The sequence below is a fragment of the Camellia sinensis genome, chromosome 3 (genome assembly GCF_055761805.1).
Source record: "Camellia sinensis isolate YWXY chromosome 3, ASM5576180v1, whole genome shotgun sequence".
Classification (NCBI taxonomy): Eukaryota; Viridiplantae; Streptophyta; class Magnoliopsida; order Ericales; family Theaceae; genus Camellia; species Camellia sinensis.
In genome coordinates this window covers 17,912,068-17,934,549 of record NC_138963.1, presented here as the reverse complement: position 1 = coordinate 17,934,549, position 22,482 = coordinate 17,912,068, and the positions used below count along the sequence as shown (strand labels likewise).

The window sequence follows — 22,482 nt, the reverse complement described above, 5'->3', positions numbered from 1 at the left end:
AAATTATTTATATCTAATAAGCTGTAAGGAAAAAATGTACTAAAATAGTTCGACACATTCTTAAAATTAAAAAAGAAGAAGTTATAAGCAGCTTAATAATTGCACCAAACAATCCAACGTTGCACGAAGTTTAAATTAAAATTTAATTAAAAAAAAAAATCATAGTTTGACCCTTATAACAAAATAAAATTTTATTTTGTCAATTTAAACCGTAATCAATTAAACCGTAATCTATTGATTTGTTTTCAATCTAAATCATTTGACTATTTCAGTTAAGTAAAACTGACGGAAAAATAATTTTTTGGCTATTAAAATCAATGTAGATATATATAAAATTTTTATTGAATTTAATGACTAAAAAATATTTTTTCCATCCATTTTAGTTAATGAAGATAAATAAATGATTTATATTGATAACAAATCAAAGGAATAAGGTTTAAATTGATAAAATTAAAAATATATTTTTGTTACAACAGTCAAACTCTTAATTTTGTTATTATTGTTGTTATTATTATTATTATTATTTTTTTTTTTTGTAATTTCCCTAAACTAATTTCAGTCTTCTTTTTTTAATCAGCCATCCTATTCTCTTTTGGGAATAGACTTTTTTAATAACTTTTTAGCGTTTTGGCTAAAATATGATATAAAAAAAATTAATATGTTTAGAATAATTTTTTAATTTTTTACAAAAAGATGTGTAAAAATTAAAGAGAAAATTAAATCTTTAACTTTTAATATAAATTGTTAATTTTTTTTTATTTTTTAATGACTTTTTAATTTTTCGACCAAAAACGTCACTTACCCAACATGGCCCGTACTCTTTAAAAGTTAAATGTGACAAATTGTCCAGAAAATAACAATAAGATAAGGTTTTCTCTCTATTTTTTTTTAATTAAGTGGAATCACAATGTGCCATGGAGGTTTTTTTTTTTTTTTTTTTTTTTTTTTTTTTTTTTTTTTTTGTGAAAGCGCAACATGATGACCACCAACAACATTATCGATACCACATATATTGAGTTCAGATTCTCTCCTCGGATGATCTCTACTTGGCTCTTTATTTGGTAGGTTATTGAGCTTACTTTTGGGCTCAATTTTGATAATTCGAACCGTTTATATTTTAGAATTTGTCGAGTATATCATACCTGTTGTACGAGGAGGAAATAATTCTCCTCGTATAATCCTGTTGACCAAGTCCACGCTTCTCCGTACGAGTCGCTTTGTCACCTGAAAACACAAACGTGAGCTGGCCGGCGGGTGTGTGCCGGAGACCTCTCCGATGCCTAAGTCAGAAAACTTGACAAATAGACAAAGCTCTAAGTTCTTAGAAAGATTGTGTTCAATTACCTCCTCCAAGGTGATGCTTGTGAGCTTTTATAAGTTTCATATGGCACAATCCTAGTAGGACTTGTATTTCTCTATGCAGAGTCCTCCTAGGATTCATTCTCCTAAGGATAATGCTTATCCTTTTACACCCTTCCCCACTGCTTAAACCAAGTGGGATGGTTTTCTTTATGGCCGAACTTCCATTTGACCGAAGTAAAATTGGCTATACCGAGCCACAGAGGGCCGAACTATCCTTAGCTCGGTCTTCCCCCCTAACTCCTTACTTCGGCTGTTCTGTTCACCCTTGACGTACTTAGATCAAACTTCCAAGTAACAAGTTCTGACCGTCCTAACCATTGTAAGTCACGACCGGACTAACTCTGAGACCGGCCTAACCGTAAGTTGCCTAAAGACCGGAGTAGTTTTATTCTTCCTTGGGCCGAAGTAGATATTTCTTCTTGAGCCGGAGTAATTTCACCTCCTTGAGCCGAAGTAACTTTGTCTTAACAAGGCCGGAGTAACTTTGCCCTTCTGGGCCGGAGTATCTATTGCGGCCTTCTTACTTAGTCCTTCGCGTTTTGGGCCTCAATGCCCAACTCGCGGCTCGGCCCAATTTTTCCCAAAAATTACCCTCTCACCTGTGAAAAATTAAATTGATCGGATGTGGGAAACTACGTATTCGGATCATCGAACTAAAAACCGTTTTATTAAAAAATAAAACTGTTTATTAATTTTTTTTTAATAAACAATTTTTAGTTTGATGATCTGAACACGTGGTTTCTGATATCCAATCAACTTCATTTTTTTCAAATATAATATAATCAACAAATCTTAAAATATAAATGATTTGAATCATTAAAATTAAGCTCAAAAATAAACCCAATGACCCACCAAATAAGGAGACAAGTGAGGATCTGGACTCACATATATAATGTGGCTCAATCAACCCAACCACAAGACAATCTTTCTGTGCTGGGCTGTCCTTTTATGAACGCCATGTCAGCTATCTTTGTTCCAATTTTAAATTCAGCACTAGGTTTGGCCATCATGGTCTATTATATATATCAGTAACTTTTAAATTCAGAGCAATTCAGTAGCAGGAAGGAAGAAGATAGACAAACATGGCTCAACCAGAGATCACCGGTGGTGAGAGGTGGTCTGTCAAGGGAATGACTGCCCTGGTCACTGGTGGTACTCGAGGCATAGGGTTGGTGATTTCAAATTTCTTTTGTTTTAATTTGATACTAAATTTCATAGGTAGTCTTATTTTTTTTTAGATTGAGTGATATGACAGTCGATTCGAATAGCTAAGACACTTTTTCTTTTATTTATTTTCTAATTATTAGTCAATTATCTCTTTTATATATTACCGAGTTTAGAAAATGAGTCTAAAAAGAAAATTACTATATAATTTTCTATTTCGATATTTCTAACATTGCATTAAAGTTAAAGCAAACCAAGTTTTATGTGGTCTGTTTCTCTTGTTATCCTATTCATCTTTATATCTCAATAAATGTACTAGTTAATTGTATCTACTTCTTAAAAGTACCATAAGCTTGTCTTACATCAATTTCTTTTAAAGAAAAAGCTTAGCCCCCAATTTAGTAAATGAATAGGACCGTAATATCTAATCCTCCAAAGTTTATTGCGAATCTTACTTTAATGATCTGAATAATTCATTTTATAAATTTTTTAAGTATAGATTATATATATATAATTAAATTAATTTGACTATCATAAACGCATAATTTTATCACATTTATTTTTCAAAATCATATTCATTTATTTTTAAAAAAATATATGATAAAACTATGTGCTTAGATTTATGTATTCTAGAGAAATTTCCTTTGAATAAGGTAGGATACCTCCAAAATTGATTTATTTTATTTTCCTTTTCTTTGTATAGGCATGCCATAGTAGAAGAACTAGCACAATTTGGCGCAGCTGTTCATACATGTGCACGTAAACAGGCCGAGCTAGACGAATGCTTACTAAAATGGAGAGGCAAGGGCTTTAAGGTTACAGGATCTGTATGTGATGTGTTATCGCGATCCCAACGTCAGAAGCTGATGGAAAATGTCTCCTCCATCTTTGCCGGAAAGCTTAACATCCTTGTAAGTAGAAGAGTAATCGGTTTGCTCAGATTAAGAGAAAATTTGGCATTGAACCCAACATTTCAATTTTGTTAGTTGACACTTCAAGCCAATCACATACTGCCATTGTATTTTTTCAACTTTTCGATTTCAGTGTAATTGAGGGATTTATCGGATGCCATTAAAAATAGAATAATGTAATATGTACCCATTAATGTATTAACTATATTATTAATAGATGATATAATATAATTTTAGAAGTTTTTAATATTTATAATTTATATAATAAGTGAGATTAGTAATAATAATATAATACTAATTGATATATTAGTATGTATATTAATTAATATATGTAACACTACTATTAAAAATATTATAAACTTAGTAAAATCTCGTATCGACGATTAATGGAGAGAGAATGGGCTTTCATCTACAAATGCTTCATTTTTCAACTTTTATTGTAGCACCTTGTTTAGGGTGTCCTAAATAAATGTATTTTTTATCTTTTTATATTAAAAAATTGAGGAAGAAAATATGGATGTTTGGGTTAATTTTTTAACTTTTTATGAAAAAATGTGTAATAAAAAATTATAAAAATTGATTTGTTGGGAAAAATTAGGATTGACAGTTGTGCAGCCGTAATTGTTGATTTTTAGTGAATAGTGTTAACTTTTTAACTTTATAAATAATTTTTTGACTTTTTAACTTTTCAACTTTTTTATAATATGCCAAACTTGAACTTAGTCACTTATCTTCTCATAATAGTGCTCAAACAAATATGAACAAGAAATATAAATATAATATTTTGGTTGGTATCCTTCTAAAAAGCAACCGGAAATTTAAATTTTGGTAGGCCGTTCCACCGGATTTTCCCAGATATTAGTTTTATCCATGGTGTTAATTTGTTTTATTTGCCCACCCATTAAAATTTTGAAAATAAATAAATATATTAAACTAATATTTTTTAATTTTTGTTTTCTATATATATTGTTTGGAAAATTCCAAGGATTTGGCTGTTGGTAATTTTTCATAATAATAATAAAAAAATATATAAGATAAATTAAATAGAAATGACAAAAAAAAAAAATAATTAAAGAATGAAATACAGTATAAACTACAAAACTAAAAATATAAGAATCATGAAACATATTACAAGACGGATTCACATAAACATACAAAATAATATATAAGAAATAATTTATATCTAAAAGTTTAAAAAACAAAAGATAATAGATGCAAACCGAAATATGTGTGATACTACAGTTTCTTTAAAACAGATTTACCGCCTCCCAATAGGAGTTGAAGGTATGCCGGCGTCTGTCTCTCAATATACGACGGTCGAAACCAACTTATGTAGAAGCACCTTCTGAATAGTTTCGGCGAAATTGACAATGGCAGCACTCTCTCTCTCTAACAAGAACTAGAGAAGAGGCTAGCAAAAATAAAATAGAAAAATTTTTCTTTCGTATAAAAACCATCTCCAACTTTATTATCTCAAAACACTATCTCATTTTTCATCACAGAAAGCTCTCTAAAAACAACCTACTAAGTTAGAGGGGAAATATGTCTCTATTTATACTAGTAGGAGAGAACGTTAGCCATAAAAGCTAACATCAGTAGGGTCATCAAATTGTCATTAACCAAGGCCATCAACTCTAGCCATTAGAGCTAGAGTTACAAAGGTTAAAAACTTATGGTCACTAACATGGTCATTGACTCCACCATAAAAAAAAATGAGAATTACAAAAGTCTAAACATCACATATGCATAATATATACAAATATATGTATATATATATACTAAATAGATCGCAAAATAGATACGAATATTGGTCAAGCCCAACACAACTCAGTCCAGTCCAAGCCCAAGACTAAGTCTACGTCCCAATCCAAGACCAAACCCAGCACATGCACAAGTGTAAGGCTAGGCCCAATCGAAACCAAGCCTAACTTTTATTGATTCTCACATTATGAGACAATTGTCATTCACAATTCAATGGTTTTAGCGTATTCTTTTTATATTGTAATCTTCTTACTTGAGAAAATATAAACCTACTTAGACCCACCTCAACCGGCGGTTGAGTCTAACTTTAATTTCGAATTAAAGTTGCTAAAAAAAATCATTATTTTCTAACATTGGTTTAGTGGATGGAGAAAGCAAGCACAGGGTTTACCGTCTTAAATGTTGCAAGTTCAAAACCCACAAAGGCCAAACATTTCAAATCTTGGGGCCACTGGAAGTTTGTCTAATCGTTAACTTCAAGATCCCAAGATTTAGTTGAGGTGCCTATAAGCTGGCTCGAAGACCTGATTGCCAAAAATATATATATATTGTTTTGAAATTTGTCAAGATATGTACAAGTTAATTCAGACACTCAGCTATAAATACAAAAAAAGGATAATGATCTTCAACCCAATCTCCTTTCTAGTTTTCTCAACTATCTAAGTATCCAAACACAAATCAAATGTCTTGACGTAAAATAGTTAAAAGGCTTCATTTTCCGTGTTTCTTTTTCTGATTTGTTAACATATGTAACAAAATTTTATTTTTATTTTTTTTGTGATTGGTCTTTGGGTTAGGTTAATAATGCTGGAACACTAATAGCTCAAGAAGCTGCAGAATTCACTGTAGAAGATTACAACATTGTGATGGGTACCAATTTTGAGGCTTCTTATCATTTATGTCAACTTGCACATCCCCTCTTGAAGGCATCAGGAAAGGGAAGCATTGTGTTCAACTCTTCCGTTGCTGGTGTGATCAGTCTGCCACGAATTTCTATCTATGCAGCTTCTAAAGGTAATGATTTTACTGTGCTTTTTACCACACTAAAATAGGCCAGCAAATTACATAATTAAACAGCTTGAATTTAAAAATAAAATAAAATATAACATCAAAATATCATGTAATTTTTTTGTTTTATTTTAAACACACTCTGAAACTACCTTGTTTTGTTTCAAATTTAAATTTATACCTTTAAATTATTAGAACAAGACTGTCATAGACAGATCTATAGCAGAGAATCTCAATCCCCATAAAATGTATCCCTTTTACCTAATGGTATGACAGATCTCTTGTATTCTTGCGATTTAAATTAATTTATCTTTTTTTTGTCGATGAAAAAAAAAGAGACAAATTATGACGGTAGTACCTATATTTTGGGTATTGTGCTATTTTAGTCTCTATAATTTCTTTTAACTCGATTTTGATTCTAAATTTATGACTTTGTTTTAATTTGATCCAATTGATTATAACTCCTAACAATTTTTTATGGAAAAATGAGCAAAAAAAAGTGTCATCTGTCATATTTTAAGAATAAAATTATAAATTTACTCAACTCAGTGAGTTAACTTCAACTAATTTAGTGATAATTTTTCTTAAAAAAACACTAACGATATTATCAATTTGACCTAATCGATACAAAATCTTAAATTAAGGGTCAAAATAGAATCAATTGAAAGTGTATGGATCAAAATGACACAAGAAATAAAATATAGGGACTATCAGTGTAATTTGCTCAAAAAACAAAAAAAAAAAAAACAAATGGAGAGGGATTTTGAGATAGGGAACAAGAGATATTTGGATAGTGAATTTGTTGCCAACTTTGAGACATATAAGCAAACACATTTGGAAGAGTATCATGTATTGCATCTCTTTTGATTATTATTATTATTTTGCTTTTATTGTTTCACTTATTTTTTTTTTTGTAGGAGCAATGAATCAACTCACAAAAAACTTGGCTTGCGAGTGGGCAAAGGACAACATTCGAGTTAACACAATAGCGCCGGGCTTCATCAAAACCTCACTTGCTGATTCTGTGACGGTACAAATCTTCATCTACTTTTAATAGAGTACCATATTATTGAGTCTCAAAAGTAGGTCTAACTTTTGAACTTAAATAGTAATGGTAATAAGTTAAAGATTTTTTTAGCAAAATTTATTTTTAGTCAATAGTTTACTTTTAAACTACAACCAATTAACAAGTAAGCTTGCTTTTCTAAAAACGATCAACTTTTCTTGCAAGTGAGAAATTTGTAAAAATAGTACACAAATTGCATCATTAGTCAATAAGCTGTTTTTTAAACTATAACCAAACAAATAAGCTTGCAAGTGAAAATAACTGTACTATTTTTACATATTCCTCACTTGCACCGGATACATATTTCGATAACTCTTTATTAATTGAGAATTTTTTTTTTTTGTTCCTCCTTTCTCACATTAGTTAAAATTCCTCTTCTTTACAGCAAAATCCTCTTGATTTGGAAATGGCAAAAGGCATAGTATCTCGAACTCCTATCGGCCGACCTGGAGAGGCTAATGAGGTTTCATCACTAGTAGCATTCCTTTGCTTCCCTGCTGCTTCATATATCACCGGTCAGGTCATTTGCGTTGATGGTGGATTTACTGTAAATGGGTTTCACCGCTAGTTATGTTATATGAATTCAGGAGTGGATATCGGGTACGAATACCGATTCAAATATCTTATCTTTTTAAGTTTAAATATTAAGATATTGGCATATGCATCTAATAGTTGGTATGAATACAGACACTTGCTTTACTATCAATGTCAGCATCTTTTCCAAATATCAAATAAAATTAGAGGGATTCAACTTCAAGTGTCTAAATTAGGTACATGTTTCGTACAAATTTATTACATCAGTGTTTTCATGTATGGTAAATACAGGGTACACTGATCAACACAAGTATACTGGGAACTAGAGGAGTCCATGTAACGTAAACTGTTAGCCACTAAATGCTAAAAGAGAGGAGAGAGAGCATGAATAATCAAAAGTCATGAAAATGCTACTGGTTTTGTGTACTACATGGAATAATCTTCAATTTGTGATAGCCATAGTTGTTTCTGATTACATCCTTGTGGTGGTTCAACTATATTCAACGGCCATATTTCTTTGGGATGATATAACTTTAAAATTGAACTAATAATCTAACAAAATATGTAATTTAATATTTGATTAAAAAAATTGCGGTTCAAATTAATAATCCATCCAGACATGGTATCCTCTATATTGGGGATTATTGAATTCGAGGAAGGAGAGTGAGATATAAAATGAATGACTAAGAAGAAATTCGAAGTACTTTGGATTGTTGCATGAAAATGCAGATAAATTGGTTTCTTCTGTATTTAATTTCTAACAAGAAGGAACAGAATTGATTTTATGAATTTTATTGTTCTGTTCCCAATTTAATTAGTTATTGGTAATCGAAATGTTTCTAATATCAACACTAATAAAAAATAATAAATAAATAAAAAGAAAAATTCTATGTAAAAAAATTCCATTTTGTTAATTGTAATTGCAGATAATATTTTAAACAATATATTATCTAATTGAAAGTTGATCTTGACAAACATTGTTTAATTTGACTTGAATAATTGGTTTAAACTTTTAAATCTATATTAAAAATTGTTTATCTAGTGTTCTCTCCATAGTGTGAATCATAGTTCTGTTTCAGAACTTCTTTCAACGAAGAAGGGGATGAGCTATCGGAAAGGAAATCAGTAACCCCAGCGGTGGAGTGAGAGCAGAGGGTTGCATCCTATCCAGGGATGGATTTACAATTTAAACTTTGGGGACACAAAAGTACATGTAACTTTTCATTAAAAAAATTATTATAAAATTTTAAATTTTAATTTATACCACTATAAAAGAGTGAATTATATCACTATTAATTGAATATTGTTTGTCAACATAATTGAGAACAAAAATATAATTGTATATTTTTTTTTTTATTTGCATTAACTCTCAAATACAAAGCATATATATAACTTCTTTTTTTTTTTTTTAATTCGATGCCTAATCACACTTATCCGAAGTAATTTTATTAAATCACTCACAAAAACATCTTTCTTTTACAAGAGTAAGAATATGGAATGAAAATCTTAGGTTGTGTTTGGAACGATTTTCAAAATATAATTCTACCTATACATTCCAACTTCATGTTTAAATACGGCTTTCAAATTGTATTTCCACAACAAAGAGAAAACTCTGTCCCATGTGCGATTTTCAAAAAAAAAATTCAAATTTGGCCTAACCGGTCGTCCAACCGGATGTCCTACCGGACGTCCCACTGGTCGTTCGGCCGGTTGACCAGAATAATGCAATTTTTTTTTTATTTGTTATTTTTTTTTTCAATTGACCTATGTTAATTTTTATATATTCAAAAAAAATATTTTCCGAATTTTTAAAATTTTTTATGTGTTTTAATAGAATTTTGAGTTATATGTTTGGTAATGAGTTATAATTTTTTGTATCAAATATCATATGTCACATCAAAAATTTCTCACTCTTTTCAAAACTCCCCACTCTTTTCAAAACTCTCTCACCAAACAAATTTTCTACACTCAAATCATAATTTCAAAACTCACAAACTCAAAATACAACTCCTACTCTCAAATCATAGTTAGAAAGCTTTACCAAACGCAATCTTAAATTCTCAACAAATTTTCCCACCAATTTTCACTTACTTTGTTTCACTTCTCAGTATCATCTATCTCATTTATTATTTCCAATGAATATTTTTTTTGGCCTTGTTTGGTTTGTATTTTGAGATATTATTTCAAAAATAATTTTTTAGAGAGCTTAGAAAATTTAAAAATTTGTTTAGTTGTATAATTTGAAAATAGTTTTAGAGTTTGGAATGATTTGATTTGATTTTTTTTTTTTTTTGTAGTTGAATAAATGAGTGGGAGAGAAAAAAATGATTGAGAAAGAGAGATGAGAGAAAAATGATTAATTGATGTGTAGTAGAGTCAATTCAAAAAAAAAATGTGTAGTAGAAAAAAAAGGTGATTTTGGTTTTTTTTTTTTTCAAATTCAACCAAACATCTTTGAAATTTTTTCTTCAAATATATATATGTTGAGAGACAAACCAAACATGCAATTTATATCTTCTAAAATATGTCCGTGATTTTGATTTTTTTTTTTTTTTTAAATTCAACCAAACATCTTTGAAATTTTTTCTTCAAATATATATATGATGAGAGACAAACCAAACATGCAATTTATATCTTCTAAAATATGTCCATTAGAGAGGGTTCTGAGTGGCAGGCGCTCCTATGACGCGAGAAGTTATTGGTTGATGATCGGAAGCGGAAGTGAGATTTACGATTTTATATTAGGTAATTAGAGAATATAATGAGTATAATAATTTATAATTGGTGAGGAATACTATTACATTGCTCCCAAGACCAATAAATAATTTTTCGCATTAGGCAAACGGAAAAATATTCCACATGGAAAAGATTTTCCATTGATGAATAGTAATTACTGTTTTTTTTTTTTTTTTTTTCTAATGAGAAATTTTCATGTCAGCGTAGGGGTTAATTTTTTTTTCTCAAAATAATGGTAAAGTATATAAGTTTTTAGTATCAAAATTATAAATTTATTCATCTATAAATAATTATAATATTTTCAAAAAGTACAATTTATTTAAAATTTTGGTCTTTTATCAGAATTGATGAGTACTAATGACTGTTGATGAATAGTAATGAATAGTAATTGCAAAAAGTTCATAAGATGCAAATGAATCGTAATGAATAATACTGTGTTTTGAAAAAAAAGTAATAAAAATGTTAGAAATCTCAAAAAATTTATTAAAAATTCTACTAGTACTATGTTTGGTTGGGAGATTTGGAGAAAATTTTGAAAAAAAAAGAAAAAGGTGTGTAAAATTAAGTGAAATATAAGTATATTTTATTCGCATTTCACCTATATTTTTCAATTTTCTTTCCAAATCTCTTCTCAAATCCCTTAACCAAACACAACATAAATGTCTCACATGAATATAGGACACACATAAGACTCACATTTAATAGAATTTTTGATAAATTTTTTAAAATATCTAGCATTACTCAAAAAGTAAAAAATAGTACTCTGTCATGTCAAAATTCAAAAGATGAACCATCATGAATAAGAAAAATGATCGAGACCTCCTCCAACAGTGACCCCACGACCCCCTGTGGCCTGTGATTGGCCAGATTATTATTTTTTTTCTCCTCCTCCAATCACCAACCCCCATGTGTGTGTGGGGGTGATGGGGGTTGGTGATTAAGAGGGTTTCAATCACTTCAGCATGAATAGAAAATAATGAAGGGAACATAAATTTGAACTTTGATAGAGACTCCCACTCCTTTCTCACCCCACCATCCCCACACACATGTGGAGGTTAGTGATTGAAGAAAAAAAAAAATATAATGATTTTTGGCCAATCAGCACCTAGTGGGGTACTGGGGTCCCATCGTTTTCTCCATAAATTTTTGTTTTTGACAAAAATATATTATAATGTCATAAATTTTTATTACATAAATTATAAAATTATAAATATTTTATTACATTAATTTATAATAAAATCACTTATTTTATGATTACTTTATAAAATTTTATAATTAAATTTCGTTAATTATAAGAAAATATATATGAGACACATTTTTTTTAAAAAAAATATCATAATTGTTTCGAGTAAGGGCAATGCTGGGACCCCTAGTGGGGTGACCTCCAACACCCTCCACTTACAGTTGGCACACTGTCAATGGCTCAAAAAAAAAAAAAAAAAAAAAAAAAATTTTAAGCCAATCAGAGATGACTCCCAACACCCCACTGAAGATGTAAGTCATTTTCCTTCGAGTAATAAATAACCTGGTGAGAAAAGTCAAAAGATGAACATTGATTTAAAATAGGGAAATGATTTGTAGCCCTAAAAACCTCACCCCTAATCCCCCTAATTTCCATTTCTGGCAACTGTTTCCTTTTTTTTTTTTTTTTTTTTACTTAATATGGAAATTAGGGGGATTAGGGGGATGTTTTTTAGGGGATGTAGCATGACCCTTTAAAATAATGATCGGTAGATTGATGAACAGTAACCTGTATAGTGATATTTCAAAATTGTTAAAATCGTTTTCTTCGACGAAATCAATCATTTTCTTCAACCAAATCAAACACCCAATTGATAATAGGGAGAATTACTTGTCATGAGAGCAAAGGAAATTTTTTCATAAATCAGTAAAAAATATAATATTTTAATTATTAAAATGTATAAATTTTTTCATAGTTTTATATTTATTTTTTTATCTGACACCACTGAAGTGCTATTTTCTCTTGTTAATATCCATGATTATATTTTAAATTTTATATCAAATGATTTAAAGAATGTATTGTTAGATTTCAATAAAAACATAAATTTCAAGATCTCAAGTCAAATTAATAGAAGAAAATAATAATGATTGCTACTTAAAATAATTAATAGAGGTTGTGAGGATATATTTTTTGAGTACCAACACGTGGTCAAGGTGATGCCGACGTGTCAGCCAGGGTGTCACGTGTCCTGGTCATGACGCCGATGTGATCTCGGGCTAGGCCGAGGTTATCTCCGAAGATATCGGAGTCCAGGATAAGCGAATAAGGGACAAGAGTCCTAGAATGAAAAAGAACTTCAGCCTGAATAAGGATAAAGCTCTTAGGGGGTTTACCTTTATCTATTGGAGAGTCCAAGATAAGCACTGAGCAGAAGTCTATTGAAGCTAGGCTTCTATTGGGATTAGGATTGAATTAGCTATAAAAGAGAGACACCCCTAATGGGTCAAAGGTACACAATTTAAATTCTGAACAGTGAATTAAGTAATTTATCTATCTTTAGGAGATAACTGACTTGATCATCGGAGTGCCCCCGGGTGAACGAACCACCGTCGGAATCTCTTATTTCTGTTGCAGATCACTCAGGCGCCATCTATTCTGCCAATGCTCTCCAGTTGAATACTGAGTTGGCAGTGTGGTCAGAAATTCACTCACACAATTTGGCGCCGTTTGTGGGAAACAAAGGAGAATAGATGGCCAATGACGGATAGAAAGAGAAAGTAGGGGATAACACTCCTACAGGGAGTGGAAGACCTATTGACATTGACATCGAGGGAGACAATTGTAACGAAGAGACTCGTGATAAGAATCACGAAGGAAAGGACGTCAGCCCGGAGGGCGACGTACCGAAGAAATCAGACCAAAACGAGTACTATAACGAGGATAATCTCCCGGTATGGAAAGAAAGATGCCTACGGAGGGATGAAAAGATGAAGGTGATGGCGAATAAATTGGCAGACCTGCAATCGGTCGTCAATTTCATGATGCAAAATAACGTCATGTAGCCACCATTCCCGCTGCAGGACACGCCGATTCCAGCGGCCAATGCCCAGAAAAGAGGGCAGAAAACAATCCTTGTAGCCCCACAGCACATCAGGAGCGAAAAACACTCTCACCGACCTTCAAGGGAGGTTGGGCGTGGAGAGTTGAGAAGGGAAAAATCTCGAAGGACACATCGCACCAAGGAAGCAGATCCCAGAGAACATCGGCATGTTCAAAGGCAGGAGTTGTGCTTCGATGCGACTAATGGAGAAAGGTCAAAAAAGACCCACAATGAAGCTGAGAGTAGTGCACCTAAAAGACTGAAATCAGGAGATAGCCGAGCTCCTAGGCGAACCAAAGAGGGCTTGAGAGATTACCTCAAGAGGAAGCAACAAAATGTCGAGGTAACTTCCTTTGTTAAGCCGAGAACACCATTCTCGGTGGAGTTAGACAAATTTGAGGCCCCGAAAAGATTCAGTATGCCGAGGTTCCAGATATACGATGGTAAATCGGACCCTAACTTTCACGTTGGTTTATACCTGAACTCGATGGCATTGTACACTGGGAACGAGCCATTGTTTTGCAAGGTGTTCCCCTCATCATTCGGGAAAATTGCATCAGACTAGTTTCACATATTGCCAAAAGGAAGTGTGAAGACCTGAGAAGGCCTGGCCGAGGTGTTCGTGGCCAAGTTCGTGACAAACAAACTATAGCCATTAAGGGTAGACGCTTTGATGGTTCTGAGGATCAGTGAGGATGAGGGTCTTAGGGCCTACGCAAAAAGGTATTATGAGGTGTTCAACCGAATACTCGAGTGTAACCAAGAGGTGGCGGTCGTGTCTTTGAAGAACGGCCTAAAAGATGATTGTGCACTACGAAAGTCATTGGCAAAAACATTGCCAAAAAGGATGGAGGAGCTCATGGCCAGAATTGAGAAATATGCCAGAGCCGAAGAAGACACGCCAGGGATTAAGGCGACAAAGCAAGAGAAAGGAAACGGCTCGCCGAAGCGAGGCCGAGGTAACAGCGGATCCAACAAACAAGAGATGGGCTAAGGACCGCACAGGTAGTCACAACTGTATTCCAAATCCCAATTCACAAGGTCCTGGATAAAATCCGAACCCAACCCTATTTTAGAGCACCAGCTAGGGTACCAGGAGAGTTTATGGGAAGAAGCTTTGGTAAGCATTGTGCTTACCATAATGAAAATGGGCATCTGACTCAGGGTTGCAGAGCCCTGAAGTCACACCTAGAAGACCTGGTAAGGCAAGGCCATTTGTAGACGCGCCCCGAGGGCCTCATGCTATAGTTCGGACTCAAATGTCACGGTTCTGAATCTAATCCCGCAAAGTGCAATGCGAGACCGATAAATCACAAAAGAGTCCAAATTTGGCAAATCGTTTTGGAAAACTGATTTTTAAGAAAGAAGTGCCAAACATGGACTGTTTTGCCAGATACAGAGTCGCCACCTAAATTTTTTATTTTGGAAAATTTAGGAAACCCTGACTCCTGCCTAAGGCCACGTGTTTGTCATCACCAAAGTTACCTCGGCTCGGGAATTTGGGTACGATTGGGGAAGGTCATCTATAAGCACCCCCGCTCGCCCGATCAAAGATCGGCCTGTACTAAGTATGATATTTTGTTTTGAAAACATATGTGTTCTTATTCCGGTTAATTAGCTAGAATTACTATGTGATGCGCACAACACATAAGTATAGACTAGATTGCCTAAGTTGGAACAAAACATCTCATGTTTGTTTGTTTGAAAATGGTTTGAAGGTGCTACTCCCAAGTAGGCTAAGACGCGGATTTGCTACCCTCAAGTGGGCTTAGAAAAACATGATTTTTGCCACTCTCAAATGGGCTTAAAACCCGCATTTCGATGAATTGTTCCAATTCAAGTAATCCAACCTTCACTCACAGGCATTCAGGCAGTTATATCACATAAGCAGTTAGTCTCATGGCAAGCATGCTATCATGGCAATCAATAACACACATGCAGGGATGTTGAAGCATAAAAGTTTACCTAGTACTCCGAGCCAAAACAATAGCTAGTTAGTAATCAATGCATGATCCTAGCTATGTTAAGATGGCTAATGCAACGCATGCAAACTGCAACTAGATTAGGCTCGGCCAAGCTAAGAATGGCATGTGGAATGCGACAACTCGATATACGTATTCAACTTGGAATTGAAATACAATGCAGTTAATATGATGCACTGAGCCCGGTGCATGCAATACAGATGAATGATGCAAACATACGAGCATAAGGATGCTAATTGAAACATGACCTAGAACTAACCATTGAAAGCGGGTAAGTAAAAAGGAGAAAGACGTGGGGTTGGAAGACATTCACACACTCACGCACACTTATTACAAAGTTTGCACTCTCGACGGAGGGTCCGAATAAATAATACAAACCCAAACGATTAATCAACTATCCTACCTAATTAATTATTACAAACCCTTAATTAATTAACAAATTAATTACAAAAAGGAGGCCGCTGCAACTCCACCTCGGAGTGATTGAATGATGCATGCTCGATCGCCTCGCTCGGAAACCCGTTGCCATGCCACATGTTGCCTCTGTTTGCACTGTTTTGCATCTCTGAAAATTGTGAAAGTCCTTGGGATGCTTCTGAAACACTCCCTGAGCACTGTGGGAGGCCACCGGCCAAGATATGAAGTCACCGGCCATGAGATCGAAGTGGAGCTCTCGGCCAGGTTAAGTTAGCTGGCCGGCACTAAATATGGCCGACCGGCCATCCCTTCTTGCAGAATGCTGTTTTTGCTGTAGTAGAGGACAGATAGTGCATGGTAGGGCGTTCACAAGACAATGTGTGCACGACCACCCTCCCTATCATACTATGAACTCAAGGGAGTATGGCTCTCGACCCTCGGACCACTAATCACGCATTTCAATGCATGATGGCCAAAGGTGCCAAGTGTGCAATTCGCTATGGGATGAATGCAACAAAACATGAATGCCTCACACTCTATCATGTTGGATCAAGAGCGTCGGCGACTAAGGATTGAGGGACGTTTTGTCACTTCAAGTACGAACGTTCCTCATTCCTCGTATTTGGTTTGACACCCCAAACTAAACACAATGCAATGCATGTATGCCAAATACAATGCAATATGAAAAAGCAATGTTATGCAACCTAAGCATGCCAAATGCAATAGGACTCAAGTATGCACACAAGACTAAGGTAGCAAGCATGCCAAATGCAATACAACCTAAGCATGCAAGTTAAGCTAATGTAACATGGGCACGCCACGTATGCAATAATGTTGTGTAATGCAATTAACTAAATATCATGTGATATACCAAACATGCAAACATGATACAATACAAGCATGCAAATATCATGAAAGCAAACATGCTCAATGGACTTAAACTGAAATGGGCAGACCTTAGCCGTGCCAAAACAGTGGCCAAAGTGCCAAGAAATGATGAACAAAACACACCCAAACATGCGCATATAAAGGTCCAACACTTAGGCACAAAAAAGGTCGACTCTTAAGCACATTTAAAAGAGACAAACATGGGCAAATAACAAGCATGATAAGCTCTGAAAATGTGCAAGAGATGATGCCAAATCAACCAAGCCATGCAAGTAAAGCATACAAAGGAGCCCAAAACTTGAGACTAGCCAAGGAGCTCAAGCCATGGCTATGTGAAACAAGCCCCAAAGGGCCAAGGGGACCTAAAATAGTCCCGAGACAGGTCCAAGCAAGACCAAAAGTGAGCTCAAAGCTAGCCAAAACAAGCTAGAATACAAGGCCAAATCAATGGGGCATGCAACGTTATCAAAGAGGTGTTATACTACGCCTAACACAACCAAACATGGCATGATTTAAGCAATGGAAAACAGAGTTATGGCATGTTGAAACAAACTCAAAAACCCACTTAGACGGTATCTAAATGGTCTAAGCATAGAGGCATGCACAATGGTCCAATCTTGAAGCATAAAACATAAACCTTCTAATGCATGGAAAATGTTATGAATGTGGATGCACGACCACATTATATGGACTGAAATCTCATTTGAAATGATGTCAAATCATGAAAATGAGCCAAGTAATGTAATCATGCGACTTAGGCCTTCAAAGCTAACAAGCTAGGATGAACTAAGGCTATACAAAACATGACATATATGATCAAAACGACACCACACAGAGCTTTAACATGTTGAAATATGACTAAAAGTTCCTTTGGGTCGAGTCAAAATATGCAAGCATGATAGTCTAAATGTAAGATACATATTATGGCAAATGAGAGGATTGCAAGACAAGTGTATGGTGTATGCATGAGGCCATCAAACCAATATGAAATAGAGGTACAACATGACCAAACAACACCAAATACTTACTAAAATGGAGTTAAAACAAACTAAGTATATATGCTACCATTATGAGCCCTTAAGGCAAGCAAATGAGACATAAGGATAGAGGGTGTCCCTTCCCTATACAAGACTTCAAAACCACTTCTCCACCACTGAACATCCTCTAGATTTCAGTGGTGAGAAGGTTGAAACAAGAAAGGTTCCAAAGCCAAAAGGAAGAGGCACAAAATGAGGCCAGACAATGCCTAAGGGGGGGTAGACAACCCCCAACACAAAAGTGACCTTAATGAAACATCTCAAGCATGAAAATATAGAATTTTTTTCAGTAGGACACTAAGCCTAAAACAACATGCAAGTATTGCTAAAAGCTTAAGCAAAAATGGGGAATAAAAGAGTAGTTTCTCACTCTTGAAGAACACTTCAAGAACACCAACTCTAGCACCTCCTTCTGATCAAAACCAACTCAAAAACTTTGAAATTAACTCCTTAGCACCTCAGTAACTAAAGGATAGTGTAACACTAGGTGCCTTAGTGCAAAAATATGAACAAAAACACCCTTTAGAACACTATTACACACACAAATATATAGAAAGAGGGAGATATAGAGAGAGAGTGATATATCTTCTCTCTCAGATTGTTCAACCTATAGAAAGGGAGGAGAGGCCCTCATCTTATAGAAAATCAACTTCTAAGCTTCTTAGAGAAGCTAAGTGTAAAGATGAAATCCCTCCATACATGTGTATGGAGGACAGAGTCTGTGCTCACCAGCTGGCACAGCTGGCATGCACAATGCCTGAAAAGGGAAAAGAAAATGCCTCGGCCAGAAAATATGGCTGATCGACCAAAACAATGGCCGGCTGACCAAATATAGTGCCGATTGACCAATACATTTGGCTAGTGGCAAGAAAACAAGGCCGGTGGCCTCAGGCCATGGCCGGTGGGTTAAGGGGATGGCCAACAAGCCACTTCCTATCCTCAGGTGCAAAACCACAAGTTCTTGGTCCACAACCAAACACAAAACAGTCAAGTTGAGAGATCCTAAGGCAAGGCACGCAACCGATACTTCTGAGAACTCAAAACGAACACAAACATGGATGATCATCGAGTGTTCAAATGATGACGTTCAAGTCTTAAGGACGGTCAAAAATGGGGTGTCTACACCATTTGAGGGACCTTGTAGACGAGACCAGGACAAGGGAAGAGCAAGCAAAACTGCCTCAGGCACCAGCGGCTCTACCCCCTTCAGCACAGTAACCGCAGGCAGGAGGACCTCGGGTAATTAATGTAATTCACTCGAAGGTCAACGAAAATGAAATTCGGGGAAAGACCTAGAAGGTAAAGCACCTGCAGCACATGTACCAGGTCCAGCAGAAAAGGCCTCGGGCTAAGGAGTGCCAGGGACCAATGGTGTCCTTTACTGAAGCCGACCTGGAGATGGTCCAGCATCCACATAACGATGCGTTGGTAGTGTCCCTCCAGGTTGGGGAGTGCCAAGTGAAACGCATCCTAACTGACCAAGGCAGCTCTTGTGACATCATATATGTCAAGTGTTACAAGGAGCTTGGCCATCACCCAGACGATATGGAGTAGTCCAACAGCCCAATGGTCAGGTTCAATAGAAAGCCGACGTGGCCACTAGAAGCAACAAGCTTGGAGGTGCAGGCTGGCACCAAAAAGATAAAAACAGATTTCACTATAATCGACACACCCTCCCCCTACAATGCTATTTCGGGAAGGCCATGGTTGTATACAATGGGGGATGTTCCCTCAACACTACATCAGCTATTACGGTTCCCAACAGAGCATGGGATAGAGAAGGTCAGAGGGGATCAGCTGCAGGTAAAAAACTGCTCCATGGCAGCAATGAAATTCACCTGCAGCATATGAGAACCAGAGACAGTAGAGATCGAAGATGAGGACGTGAAGGTCCTAGAAGATGTCGGCAAAGAGCCAGCCGAGAAGAGTGAAGAAGCCCTAAAGAAAATTCTCGTCCAGCAGGGGGATGAAGAACGCTTCTTCCTTCTTGACTTGGGCTTAACCAAAGAAGAGAAAAAGGAACTGGAGGCTTTCTTGAGAGCAAACATTGAGGTGTTTGCCTGGACGCCTTACGAGATGCCAAGCATTGACCCTGAGGTCACTTGTCATAAGCTGAACGTAGACAGGTCGGCCAAACCTGTAATCTAACGGGCAAGAAGACCGACGTTGATGCATGTCGAGGCAGTGGAAGAGGAAGTAGACAGAATTCTAGAAGCTAGAGCCATTCGAGAGGTAAATTACCCGACATGGCTATCGAACACAGTGGTGGTGAAGAAAAAGAATGGTAAATGGAGGGTCTGCGTGGACTTTACCAGCCTAAACAAGGCATGTCCCAAAGACAGTTTTCCTTTACTTAGGATTGACCAACTAGTGGATGCCACTTCAGGGCATGAAAGAATGAGCTTCATGGATGCCTACCATGTACCCCCTAGATGAGGAGAAGACTACGTTTATCACCCCAAAAGGGCTGTATTGCTATAGAGTGATGCCTTTTTGGTTGAAAAACGCAGGAGCAACTTACCAAAGATTGGTAACCAAGATGTTCAAACACCTGATTGGCAGAACAGTGGAGGTATACATTGATGACATGGTCGTGAAGACCAAGGAGCCTGAGAATCATCTTGAAGACTTGAGGGCAATTTTTGACATCCTTAGAACACATCGGCTTTGACTCAATGCATCGAAGTATGCATTTGGAGTTGGATCTGGTAAGTTCTTAGGATACTTGGTAATTAGAAGGGGCATTGAGGCCAGCCTAGATCAGATCAAAGCCATCCTAGAACTGAAAAGCCCAACATCGGCGAAGCAAGTACAGATGTTGACTGTAAGGGCTGCAGCCCTGAATAGGTTCATAAGCAGAAGTTCTGACAAATGCAAACCCTGCTTCAGCTTAGTGAAGAAGGCCACAAACTTCTTATAGACAGAAAAATGCGAAGTCGCCCTGGCCGACTTAAAGAAGTACTTGACCACGGCTCCAGTTCTCTCAAATCCAGAACCTGGAGAGGAGTTATTCCTGTACTTAGCAATTTCGGAACATGCGGTAAGCGCAGTGGTAATCCGAGAAGAAAAAGGGAAACAAAGGGCTACTTATTATGTAAGCAAAACCCTGGCTGATGCAGAAACCAGGTATTTACCCTTGGAGAAGTTAACGCTGGCCTTAGTAATGGCTTCAAAGAAGCTGAACCATTACTTTCAAGTCCACAAAATTGTGGTGCTAACTGAACATCCTTTGAAGTTCCTGTTACAGCAGGGACATCTGACAGGCAGAATAGTCAGGTGGACAGTGGCCTTGGGCCAGTATGACCTGGAATACAGACCCAAAACAATAATCAAAGGCCAAGTCTTGGCCGACTTTATAGTCGAGTTCACTTTAGAAGCCATCGTACATCAGGCTCCGTTGAGCTGAGGTGAACGATGTCCAAGCGAGCAAAGAGGAGCCCAGCCGAGGGCAACAAAACAAAGGAAGGAAGAAAAACTTAGGCCCTACAGCATTTACATCGGCGACTCTTTTCGACTGCTTGTTGATGGGAGTTCAAACCGATAAGGAGCGGGGCAGGAGTAGTACTGGTATCTCTAGATGGACAGATACTAGAACAATCCATTCGTTTGGGGTTCAAGGCCTCAAACAATGAAGCAGAGTATGAAGCACTGATTGCAGGACTAAAACTGGCAATAGCAGCAGAAGCAGATGAGGTGATAGTCTTCTGTGACTCCCAACTTATAGTCAACCAGACAATGGGCGAGTTTGCAGCCCGAGATGAGTGGATGTCGGCCTACGCAAAAGAGGTCAGCAGGTTGGTGATCTTGTTTCAGAATTGTCGACTATAGCAGGTTAGCCGAGATGATAACAGTCACGCTGATGCCCTGGCCAACCTGGCTAGTGCAATACAACCTGGAAAGGCAAGGACAATAATGGTTGAGTACTTGTCGGGCCCGAGCATCGAACCACTGACCACAGAGCGTGAAGCAATGTGTGTGAACATAGGACCAAGTTGGATGGATGCAATAGTAGCATTCCTGAAAGAAGAAAAATTGCCAGATGATCACAAAGAGGCACACAAGATCAGATTGAAGTCGGCAAGATTCAGTCTGACGGCAGGGGAACATCTCTACAGAAGATCCTCCACTGGACCCCTTTTGAGGTGTGTATATCCTTTACAAGTTGAAGATTTTTTGTACGAAATACATGAAGGAATATGTGGAAGCCACGCAGGGGACAAATCACTTACTCATAGGGCCATTACCCAAGGGTATTAGGGGCTCTACATGCAGAAAGATGCAGAAACCTATGTCAAGAAGTGTGAAAAGTGCCAAAGGTTTGCACCACTAATACACCAACCAGCAGCAGACCTGAACCCAGTATCTAGTCCTTGGCCGTTCGCCCAATGGGGTATGGATCTTGTTAGAAAACTGCCCCAAGCAACTGGGCAAAGGAAGTACCTGCTGGTAGCAATAGATTACTTCACCAAGTGGATAGAAGCTGAACCCTTTGCCAAGATCCGAGACGTGGATGTGAAGAACTTCATATGGAAAAATATCATCACCAGGTTTGGG

General features: G+C 36.2%; 1 protein-coding gene across 1 annotated transcript; it reads left to right on the top strand.

Moving 5' to 3' along the window:
* Positions 1–2,278: 2,278 nt before the first annotated feature.
* On the top strand, positions 2,279–8,691 carry LOC145822361 (tropinone reductase homolog). Its single transcript, XM_082919193.1, has 5 exons — positions 2,279–2,530; positions 3,230–3,437; positions 5,996–6,212; positions 7,124–7,236; positions 7,658–8,691. Exons 1-5 carry the CDS (start codon positions 2,445–2,447, stop codon positions 7,838–7,840), a joined length of 807 nt encoding a protein of 268 aa, XP_082775319.1. The 5' UTR covers positions 2,279–2,444; the 3' UTR covers positions 7,841–8,691.
* Positions 8,692–22,482: the final 13,791 nt, after the last annotated feature.

Bases quoted from the DNA above. Each gene is read 5' to 3' on its own strand.
- LOC145822361 (XM_082919193.1), top strand. From the start codon at position 2,445: ATGGCTCAACCAGAGATCACCGGTGGTGAGAGGTGGTCTGTCAAGGGA. The intron at 2,531-3,229 runs GTTGGTGATTTC...TTCTTTGTATAG, and splicing joins GGTGGTACTCGAGGCATAGG to GCATGCCATAGTAGAAGAAC. The intron at 6,213-7,123 runs GTAATGATTTTA...TTTTTTTTGTAG, and splicing joins TATCTATGCAGCTTCTAAAG to GAGCAATGAATCAACTCACA.